This window comes from Phocoena phocoena, chromosome 9 (genome assembly GCF_963924675.1).
Source record: "Phocoena phocoena chromosome 9, mPhoPho1.1, whole genome shotgun sequence".
In the NCBI taxonomy this organism is placed as follows: Eukaryota; Metazoa; Chordata; class Mammalia; order Artiodactyla; family Phocoenidae; genus Phocoena; species Phocoena phocoena.
Genome location: NC_089227.1, coordinates 61,207,810 through 61,219,877, shown reverse-complemented (window position 1 = coordinate 61,219,877; position 12,068 = coordinate 61,207,810). Strand labels below are relative to the sequence as shown.

Genomic DNA, 12,068 nt, shown 5'->3' with positions numbered 1-12,068 from the left:
GTTATACCAAGCACTGGGAATTCAGTGATGGAGATGACATTTGACCTTTGTCCTCGGGGCATTACAGAAGGATAAGAGGAAGTCTGGACGAACATTCTAGGGAGCCTTCTGTGGGCCTGCAGCCTACTTGAGAATGCCATCTCCCTACCTTCTGCAAGGGCATTCTTTTACTCTTTAGTTGTACCTTTCTGTAGGAGTCAGAAGACATATTATACTATATATGCACATAATTATGCAGTTTTGTTAAGAAACTTTTCCTTACCTCTTCACTGTAAATTATAAATACATCCTGTTGGGAAGTAGAATATCATGAAATATTGAATGGCAAACATTTAAAATTTAAATCAGTGCTTATCAATCCTTATTGCATGTTAGACTCATCTGGAGAGCATTAAAAATATCCTATTTTTGCCTCTCTCCCTCCAGAGTCTGATTTAATTTGTCAGGGGTGAGGCCAGGGTATTGGTTTGGATAGGTGGTTGGATGAATCAATAAAAGGATGAATGAAAACTTCATAAAATATTAAGGAGGACATCTGAGCCAGGCAAATGTAAGGGCAGGAAGAGTAAAATGAAGCCAGAGGTCATAGACATGCACAAAATACAACACCATAAAGCCCGGCGAACGTGTGAACCTGGAACCAAATCTGGGTTTTGTGCTCTTTAGCAGCTGAAACAAAGGGAAACGTGATCACATGCATAACCACTCTGGTGCCCATTAGATTAAAATTTCACCTGTCATCTATGAAAGCCAGCTGTTTTCAGGACCAGGGCTAACCAAGGGAAGTAAAGAAGACCCCTGGTAATAAGGTGTGGGGCATTTGTAACACATCTAGAGAAAAAAATGCAATAATGCTTTTCATAGTGGAGGTTGGAAGCCCTTTTGAGTGAATAGAATGCTAGACAGTGAGTCTGTAGACCTTAAGGGAGGATTGGTTTCTGTTAGGTGCTGTCTGTTGGTCTCTGTAGGTTACTTCCTACAATCCAGCTCCACTTCATTGCCTCCAAGCCTCTGCATGATCTCAACCTTGCATGTCCTTGGTCACTTGATCACATCATCTGTCACTAACCCCTTACTAAATTTGCTTTAGCCATACTGGCGAACTCATTGTCCCTGGAACATACCAAGCTCAGTCCAGTCTTACGGCCTTACACTTTTTATTTCCTCCACCTGGAATGCTCTCTTTTCTTGATTATTGCATGGTCAGCAATTCATCATTCAAAATTTGGTCAAATGTCACCTACTTCACCTCCTTACTTAATGCCACCTCCTTCCCTTATGCTGATCGCGTTCCATCATATTACTCTGCTTTACTTTTTTGTAAAACTCTTTTCACCATCTGAAATTATCCTAGTGATTTGTGTGCTTAATTATGGTATTTTCTACTCTATAAGTCTTCTTGCTTCCTGCTGTATTACCAGTGCCTAAAACAGTACTTGACACTGTAGCTGCTCAATAAATATTAGTTGAATGAATGTATCCATTTTTTCATGAATCCTTGACCATAGGCAATTGCACTATGTTTTTGATTAAACACAGAGCCAGACCCTTTCACAGTCAACCAAATTGGAAATAAGGCTGACATCCTCTCATTAAAGAGGAAGACACAGACCAGCATCCCTGGCCAAACTAAAGGCCACCTCTCACCCTGTGGACAGTTTGAAGACCATGTTTTTTTGTGAGGCCCAATTACCCTCCTCCTACTTTTAAATTCACAGACAGTGGCCTGCAACAGTATTATTCTAGTGGTGGTTATTTTCCCTGTATTTTGGTTTTGTAATCAGTTTTTTTATGTTTAAACTCCAGTTCCTAAGCAAATCTACATGAAACTTCAGTTTTTACTGGGCTGTGGGAGAGCTTTGTAATGTCTCTGAGCTTCAATTCCACGTTTGTAAAATAGGGTTACAATAATAGTAGCTGCCATACGAGGTTGAGAATGAGAGGAGGTAATCCTTGGAAAGCACTTAGTATAATACCTGGCATAGAGGACACACTCAAGAGAACTTATTGATGGTAATATTAATATTAATAATGCCAATTACAGTATCGGTTTATTAATTATTATTATCCTTATTATTACTTTCTCCCCATCCCCTTCTTCTAACCCACTGTTTTCAGAAATGACATCACCATGAACAGATTTTTGGCTTCCTGAATATACATACCAATCTGACTTGAATTAACCGAAATTATACCCCAAACACACAGTAAACACCTTAGGTCATTTTAATGCATTAATTCCCAATGCAAACTCTTGCTTTTGTTCAAAGAGGCAATTCTCCTAATGGCATGACCTCTTTATATTTTCTCCACCTTTCCTGGTTTGTTCTGGATGCAGAGGAGAAGGCCAAGAAGGAAGCAGAAGAAAAGGCTCGCCTGGCCGCAGAGGAGAAGCAAAAGGAAATGGAAGCCAAAAGCCAGGCTGAAGAAGGTGCATCTGGTAAAGCCGAGAAAAAGGCATCTGGGGAAGCTAAGAATCAAGTCAACGGAACAGGAACAAACCAAAGTGACAGCCCTCGTGGGAAAAATTCCAAAGCTGAGAAGTCATCAGGAGAAAAGCAACAGAATGGTGAGTAGGATTGCGCCAGTGAAAGGCTCTTTTCAGGGTGCTAATGATGTGATGAATGGATGCTGGCAAAGAACTGCCCCTGTGAGGACAGGTCACAGAGCAGGGCTGCCCTGGCCATCCAGCTGCTGCTGATCATACCTCCCTAGGCTGTGGATCCTATTAGGATCCCATCAAAAGCAGCCAGAAGCTTGCTTAGACCATGCTCTCTGGGGAGATTTATATCTTTTGGGCCCTTTCCAGCTGGGTCGTTTTGGAGACTCTGGCCAGCACCTGCCTACCAGCAGGGGAAATTCCTATTAGCAATCCCAGCACATTCCTGAGTGCTTAACGCAGGAATGAATGAATAGAAAGGCAGTCTTCTGTAGGTACCATCCCCCTGGCAGGGCCGGCACTCATGTCTGCCTAAGGTCTAGTTCCATAGTATTGTCTATATATCTGTAGGTGAACAAGTATATACATTAGGATGACCAGTCATCCCAGTTAGCCTGGGAATGAACGGTTTCCTGGGATTCAGGGCTTTCAGTAGTAAAACCAGAAAAGTTCCAGACAAGCCAGGATGAGCTGGTCACTGTCGTGTGCATACAGTTGATGATTTCTTATATTTAATGCAGCAAATATTTATTGGTTAACAACTCCGTGCCAAGCACTGCTCTTGGCGCTGAGAATTTAGAAATGAAAAGGCCACAAGAAGTCCACAATCTCCTAGGGGATATGGACACCCTCAGAATTAATTCTGAGCCAGTAACAGTAGTGGTATGGCAGATAAAATACCCAAGGGCCATGTGCAGAAAAGAGTAGCTTTGTTGGGTCTGGGGATTGCAAGATGTAGTAAATGTCAAAGAAAGCTTCAAGAAGAGGTGATGTCTAAGCTGCGTTTCAAATGCTGAAATTTGGGGGGACACAGGGACTTCTCAGCCAGAGAGAATACGATGAGCTACTGCATAGGGGCATGGAATTGCTTACCTTGTTTAGGGACGAGCAGGAAGTTCAGAGTCACTGGAGCTTTCAAGTGCCAGGTTGTGGCATGGTCATCTGGCAGTCAGACAGACCTGGATTCAAGTCACAGCTGCGCCTCTCACTTCTTGCTGGCCTTGGCCAGGTTACTTAACCTTCCATTGTCTCTGTAAAATGTGCATAATAATAACTGCTCACAGCTTGGGCCACTTGTGAGCTTCCAATAATAATAATGGTAGCAAAAGCAACAAGGACAATAAAACAACTAGCATTTATTCATTATACACCAGATGCTGTTTAAAATTCTCTCTTGGGAATTTCCTGGTGGTTCAGTGGTTAGGACTCGGCGCTTCCACTGCAGAGGGCCCCGGGTTCGATCCCTGGTTGGGGAACTAAGATCCGGCAAGCCACGTGGTGCAGACAAAAAATAAATAAAAAATAAAAGACCATCCTTTAAAAAGAATAAAAATAAATAAATAAATAGATAAATAAATTCTCTCTTTACATATTCACTCTCTCACCTGCCTGGTAGGTCCAGGTGATCTCCTCTGAACCACGGTCTAGCTATTATGCTACACGGCCCAAGTAAATGAGAAATACGTAGAAAATGCTTAGCACGACACTCTCCAATTATTTTTGCAATTGACATATATAACATGTAGAACAGAAAACAATGTTTTAATACATGTAATAATGGTAAGAGCTCATGTTAGGACTTCCCTGGTGGCACAGTGGTTAAGAATCTGCCTGCCGGTGCAGGGGACACGAGTTCGATCCCTGCTCCCGGAAGATCCCACATGCCGCGGAGCAACTAGTCCTGTGTGCCGCAACTACTGAGCCTACACTCTAGAGCCCGTGAAGCACAATTACTGAGCCCACGTGCCACAAATCCTGAAGTCCTCGCGCCTAGAGCCCATGCTCCGCAACAAGAGAAGCCACCGCAGTGAGAAGCCCGCGCACCGCAACGAAGAGTAGCCCTGGCTCCCCGCAGCTAGAGAAAGCCTGCGCACAGCAACGAAGACCCGACGCGGCCAAATAAATAAATTAAATAAATAAAATGAAAAGGTGTTTAAGAAAAAAAAAAAAGCTCATGTCGTGTTCCAAGAGCTTTGCCTAAAAAATTCCTTCAGGTAAGCCCCACGAACACCCCAGGAGGCAGGGAAGGCCATCATCCAACTTGCCCAGCCTCTCAGCAGCCAGGTTCTGGAGACAGCTCATAACTAGTCTGCTTTGTATTCAAGCGCATCATAGGTCAGAAAATATGTTCAATTCAATAAGAATTTCTCATACAGCTGTTGGAGTTTTAGAGAGCAATGCAAAACACCCCTGTTTTCCCCTACTGAGGGTGGAACCAACTGAGAGGGAGATACCAGAATCAGAAAGTGATCACAATGTTAGCTCCACAGCAACTGGAGCTGAACTGGAAAACACAGACTTGATCTGCTGAGCACATGGGCTTCTGCACACATCTGCCCTGAACTGGGCATGGCCCACGGGACACTGGCAGAGCAGGTGGGATCAGGCCTCGTCCCTCACCCCCCACTCTGCACCTAAGCAGGCTGCTTCTGCAGTAACAGAAAAGGTGTGTGTCTCATGGAAAACGCATCTCAGAGGGGGCTGGGGGCTGGAGAAACGGGTGGCTGAGCTGAGCTGTGCGTACTCAACTCTTCCTTCTAGATGAGTCTCTCCTTCCCAGAGGGGGAATATGTAAGGACTGGTGAGAAAGGCAAGATGTGTTTCTTCCCTACTTTTTTTTCTGTTAGGGAAGTGGGTTTAAAATGTCTTTCTCTTAATAAAAACAGCCATTATTATGTCAGTAACAGTTATGGAATGTTTAATATGTGCCGGACACCGTACGTGGGATTTTACATACACTAAATCATTTAAAAATCCTAGCAACTGTATGAGGTAGATAGACTCATTTCCATTTTGCAGATGAGGAAACCGAGACTCAGAAAGATTAAATCACTTGCTTAAGGCCAAGCAAACATTAAGTCGAGATTTCAGGTCAAATAGGAATATGTGAGTCCAAATTCTGTATTCCTTAACCAGCATGCCCTTATTTGTGTAGTTCAGTGCTGTTGGTGAGAGTAGGAAGTAGGAGGAATATTGAGACCCAGCTACTGTCCACAAGAAGCTTATAATCTGTTTATTCCAGGGGTTGGCACACTCTTTCTATAAAGGACCAGACAGTAAATGTTATGCTTTGCAGCCCTACAGTTTCTGTTTCAACTACTTAACACGCCTGTTTTAGTACAAAAACAGCCACAGATAACATGTAAACAAGTGAGCATGGCTATGTTGCAATAAAACTTTATTTATGAAAATTAAAATTTCACATGTCATTAAATATCCTTCTCTTTTTTCAACCATTTAATAATATTAAAAAACTCTTTTCGGGTTGTGGGACCTATATGACCAGGCACTGGGGCCACGTTTGGCTCATGGGCCATAGTTTGCCAACCCCTGGTCTGGTCGGGGAGAGAAACCAATGAATACAAACATGCTGGTCACAAAGGAGGTTATACATTCTACGAGACAGGTATAAACAAATACCCAGAGAGGGCAGAGGTGGCAATAATTTATTTTGAAGATGGTTAGGGGAGTGCCTGAAAGAAAACAGGAGCCTGAGCCTCCAGCTAGGCTGGATTGACTCACAACTGCGTTCATTTCCCAAAGTAAGCAGTAGTCTACCATTTCCCTTAAAAATTAAGTATTAAATGAGAGGTGGGAAAAGAAATCAATTTTGAGCAATAATAATAAAGGCTAATGGTGGTTCGGGACTTGGTTGCAGCAGCCTAATTAAAATGATTTATAACTGCACAGAAAGGCTCTTTTGTTTCCCCCTGTTTATTGAATAACAGCTCACATCAGCCGTTAGTCCATATTCAACCCATGGGAAATTACCTAATGGATTCTGTTCGAGGAACATCATCAAACAAACATGTGTCACTTTCCCGGCACCCTTCTTTGTGTTCGCTCAAGATAACTTCCAGGATGGAGCTGAAGGATATTGGCTAATTGTGGTTCTAGACATTTGGTCCCCTATCAGCAGTCATGGGAACCCCTAAGCTTTGGTCTCCATCAAGGTACTTTCCCCTTTAGCCTCCCCAACCCTGACTGAGGAGAAGGCAGGCTTCCGCAGGCTGCTGGCTAGCATCCAGCACATCAGACGACTCCTCCTGACCTCTGGAAGACAACCTGGCCCTGCTGCAGCTGTGGGTAAAGCTCCAGTCCAGGGCAACCCTGAAACCTTAACGTATTGTGCATTAGAGGTGTGAAGTCTCATTGAGGAAAGAAAGACCATTTTTCTGTAGGGAATTAGTTTGACTACAAGACTCAGGATCATCCTTGAGTTCATTTCTGGCATCCTTAAAATAGGGAAAAGCCAGTGCTTGAACTGTTCCATGGGGTTTCCAAAGGAATCCATCTATTTTGGCCATTGGTGGTGGTAATGTGCAATGACCATGTGCTTCACTCACACTCCTCCTGCTGGCACTGTGGCCAGAGTTGACTCCCCTTCCCTCAAGCTTAAAATTTGTCAAATTCCATTAAAACTACTTATTTTGTAGAATGTAACCTAAAATGGTCTTGAATTATCCTTGGGTAACCATTTCTATATAAATCTATAGGCCAAAGGCATTTAAAAATGGCAACAGTAAATGAAAGTCTGAAATCTAGAACTTAAGCTTCATAGGGAAGTTGCAAAATACAGTACTTGAGAGCTTGGCCTCTAGAATCAGACCTATCTGTGTATGTGATGGTAAATTACTTTATCTGTGCTTTAGGTTCCAGAGCCATAAGATAGAGATGATTCTGTGGGTTTTTGCTTAAGACTATTTAATATTTAAGCAAAATCACTTTGTAGAAAGATCGGTTGGTCATTTGTCAGATCAGTGGCTTAAACCAGATCTAAGGTAGCCAACAGGAGCAGTTTTGCTATAGCAGCAGACACTCTTGCAAAGTTTGGGGCAGAGATGCAGCCTGAGAGTGTGTGAAACACATTCAGGAGAGCAGTCTACTGCACTCAACACAGCTGGCCTGACCAGCTTGTGACAGAGTGTCCGCAATGAAGTCAAGGAAAAACTCAAACTTGGAAAACATCCTCAATCATTTGGTGATTCAGCAAATTGGTCACTTTAGTGAATTAATCTTTGACGAATTTGTCTACTTTCAATAATAGTACCTTCATAATGGGGTTGCTATGAGAATTTAATGAAATGATGCATGTAAAGCATTTAGCACACTGCCTGGCACAAAGAAAGTAGAAAAGATAAATGTACCCTTCCAGCCTTGGGCCCTGCTCCCCGCTTCCTGGCTGCAATAATTATTAGGGTCTTTTTGCTTTATTAATGCCAGTAATTTAGTAGTAATCTATTCTTGATTTTATGCAGGCTAAAAAGAAAGCCGCCATCAGTAAGATTTGTAAGAAAAATATCCGAAACTTGAGAAGAAATCTGAGAGAAGAAATACCATGTCCTTTCAGTGTCACACTGGCGTATTGTCAAAAAAGACCTGCCCAAGGATTATTTAACTGTCTTAGGCAGGGGTCAGCAAACTTTTTCTGTGTAGGCCCAGATAATAAATACTCCTGGCTTTGCATGTCTCTGCTGCAACTATTCAACTCTACCGTTGCAGCAGGAAAGCAACTACAGACATTATGTAAATGAATGGATGTGGCTATGTTCCAGTAAAACTTTATTTCCAAAAATGATAACAAGCCAGATTGGCCCACGGACAATAATTTGCTGACCCCTTGTTTTAGAAGAACATGACTATGTTTAACTTTGTCATTTACTATTTGCTCAAGCCTAGGTACTGTGAGGTTATGTACTAACGTGTAGATTTTTGACTACTAGAGGAGATAACCACAACAGTTATAGTTTTATTGCCCTGTAGGAAATAACCAGTTTCGTCTCTAACCTAGCAATCTTATTTTAATATATTTCTAAATACTTAGAAGTATCCATTTCCTTTTTTTTTTTTTTTTTGTGGTACGCGGGCCTCTCACTGTTGTGGCCTCTCCCGTTGCGGAGCACAGGCTCCGGACGCGCAGGCTCAGCGGCCATGGCTCACGGGCCCAGCCGCTCCGCGGCACGTGGGATCTTCCCGGACCGGGGCATGAACCCACATCCCCTGCATCGGCAGGTGGACTCTCAACCACTGCGCCACCAGGGAAGCCCCTATCCATTTCCTTAAATGCTCTTGGAACCATCCTTACTGTCTTCCTCGTTCCTTCAAAAATGAATTAAATAAAATTTTGACACATGTTCACTCTACACTGGTGTGCATAGTGTTTTTTAACTTTTACATATTACATTTCAACAAGCTCATTAATTAAAGTACCATTTACAGCTCTGTTTTAGAATAACAGCTGTCATTGAGTGACGTGCCAGATAGCACATTCAATACCTTAAATGCATTTATCCTTATATTATGCCTATAAAGTAGGTATTATTATCACCATTTGCAGATAAGGAAAAGCACATAGAAGTTAAATAGTAGCTATTAATTGATATAACTTACAGTAACGCAGGTTTTTCCTCACTCCACAGCCTAATAGTAAAGCTGAACTGCCTTCCTTGGAAAATAACACCGTTGACTTAAGTACAATCCTGTTTAACATGAACTTTCAGTCTTAATTTCCAGATCATAATCCAATTTCCAGGACCTAATCCAGTTTCCTGATATTTACACTCAGACATGTAACCCCTCACGATTAAAATTATGTGGTTTTTTTTTCTTTTTTTGACAGGTTTAAAGATATTTATAACTTCCCTGTTAGCTTTATACACGTACTGTTTGTCATGTTTATTACTTTCAGGTGACTTGAAAGATGATAAAAATAAGACAGACAAGAAGGATCAATGCAATGTCAGAAATGATTCAAAGAAAACAGATGGTAAGAGCATAATTCCCGTTATATTTTTCCATAAATTGTGCGATTTAATGCAAGCTTGTTAGATTTACACATAAAGTTGCAATTGTGTGGAATTGTTAATATAGTCTTATACCCTGAAAAAAAACATTCACTACATTTAAAGAGTACTATTATCCCTTTTTCAATAATTTACAAATTATTGTTGTATGTTTTCCCTTCCACCATACTTTCTCCATCACAAATGAGTTCTATACTCTTTCTTTTCCCACTTGCCATTTTTCATTTTAAACTTTATGAAAAGTTGATTCTGGGCTTGCTGATTATAATGGAATGGAATGTAAGTCTTTGTGAATTATGCAGCGTAAATGGGAAATGTTCCATGTTTTCAGTTTTCAATTTTTTATACCTTTAATGAGTTATTATTTTGGGGAAGAGCAAAAACAGAAATCTGTTCAGTGTTATCAGTATGTTGGGAGGCCCACATACTGGAGAATGTGCATAGCTGTAGAATACAGTTTGGTCAGCAAGAGTACATCTTAAAGGCAAGCTTTGGATGACAATCCCAGACCAGTTAGAATGAACCTACATTGTGATGGGCTTCATGAGCACTGCTTTTACTTTGCATAAATAGCATTCCATTCTTTATAAAATCTGAAAGTTCAAATTATATTGCCCTCCAAACTTTGGACCATCAGATTGAGAAAACTACTCTCACCTTTTATATAATCCTCCTGTTTCAATTATAACATGGGCTTATTCCTAGTTATCCCCCCATACATATAAATGATATTAAACTAAAAATGAAAGTTTTAGGAAGTGGTTTTTGTTAGCATCTCAGACTCTTTGAACCATACCTCCCTGCAGACGTTGTATTAGATGCTAAGCTATTCTTTGAGTAGTTTGGTTAGTCAGAGAAGAACAAATGCAGGGTAATCAGGTTGAGGAGTAAGAAGAAATTTGAATACAACTCATACATCTGTTAAAAAGAGAGAATTGCCTTTAGTTTTCATCTCTAAGCCATTGTGATATGCTCTCTTTACCCATATGCATGAAATCAGTTCTTTCTTTGAAGATCATTCAAATAACTCGCCCCAGGTGTCTTATCACATAATATCTGGGGAACACACATGTCCAATTTTTTTACCAAATTGTTTATGCAAATGGAAACCACTTGCTTAATACATACCCTCCTTGAATAATTGTGACTAAGACATGAATTACATGGAGATAAAATAGGATTCAGAATGACAGTCTCTTAGCCAGACTCTGTTATGGGTATGGTTTGTTCAAGTCCCAGACATCATTAGACCCAAGTTAAGGTAACACAAGCCAGAATAGGTACAGTAGAGGAGAATGCTGTTAGTTATAAAGCCAGCACCTGGACACCTGACCCATCCTATATCCAGTGACTGACCCGTCTGAATTCCTACAGCATAAAAGCCCAGAATAAACCAATTCCCAGATCTTTAACATGGGGTCTTGAATCTTTTTGTATGTTTGTATTGTGCTATAAATAACTGTTGTAATGTATTCATGTGAGCATTGTAGGTTAAATTTTATCACCTTCATTACTCCCTTTTATTTTACCTGTGTCTTTTTTAACTGAATTATCACCAGTATTTTAAATAATTAAACTGTTTTTTTTTTTGGTGGGGTGAAGTGATGAAATAGATATTTTGTTCTATTGTACAAATAAGCATAAAGCTTGATTATTTAATGAACAGGATTCTTGATCCCATAGGGCAGTGAACAGGATGCAGTAAATAAAGAAGGGACATTTTCTGATGTCTATCCTTTTTCCCTCCATAACTCCAACCTTCCACTGATTCAAATTGAGTCTGGTGTGTCCATATACTTGTAAGTCTGGGCATGAAAAACTTTGTATTTTAATTTCATTGATGGGCTAACACGACATCAGTCATTATCATTGCTTTGGTGTCATCAGGACTTAGATCATTGGGCTTTAGTTAATTGTGTTATCTTAGCCCAAAATCCTATCAGGACTAAAGTTATTTCTTAGTGGCATGAAGTGGAAAAGAATTTGATCAGCTTCATATACCCCTTCTCCATTGCATTAAAACTCTCTACTTTAGAAAAAATTTTAAATGATATGCATATCAGTAGATATATTGATTTTTAGAAACTATCTAGTAACAAACAGGTACTTTTTGAACGTTTCTTTTTAATGGATCTTATTACATCTGATGACCAGAGGGAGTCAATTTAACTATTTTTAATGCTCCTACCCTTAATCCAACCCCTGGGAACCAGCTCTAATTTTTGAAAGGGAGTATCCAAGCACAACTCGGTGCCCAGTGTGATCAAACCCACTATGTTTTGAAGTTTAATATTCTATGCATTCAGAAGGAAACTCAATGGAAACTAGACTACAGTTGGCTATTCCCAAACTCTAATGAGCTGAGGCACACACAGAAGGAAGGAACATGTGCTGAAAGGGTAAATTACATCCTGGCAAAATGAACACATTGCAGTTGTACATTATCTCTGTCAGGCTACTAAAGTACTGTTTAGTACCCTGCAGCACTAATTTTCTAACTGACTTCAAAGAATGAATGCTCTTTGAAAATACCTTGTTTCTTAGGGAGAAATGTACTAACATAAAAAGATCTAGGTTTCTGAGCCAAGATTCTCTCAGAGGCTAAG

The 12,068-nt window shown here is 40.6% G+C and overlaps 1 protein-coding gene across 3 annotated transcripts in view; it reads left to right on the top strand.

Annotated features, from left to right (window-relative positions):
- Positions 1 to 12,068, top strand: part of PDE1C (phosphodiesterase 1C) — a 565,059-nt gene that overhangs the window by 508,245 nt on the left and 44,746 nt on the right. For all 3 annotated transcript variants that reach the window (XM_065884420.1, XM_065884421.1, XM_065884422.1), the window contains 2 exons: positions 2,339 to 2,569; positions 9,348 to 9,425. In XM_065884420.1, coding sequence (XP_065740492.1) covers positions 2,339 to 2,569; positions 9,348 to 9,425 — 309 coding nt within the window. The remainder of the gene's footprint in view (positions 1 to 2,338; positions 2,570 to 9,347; positions 9,426 to 12,068) is intronic.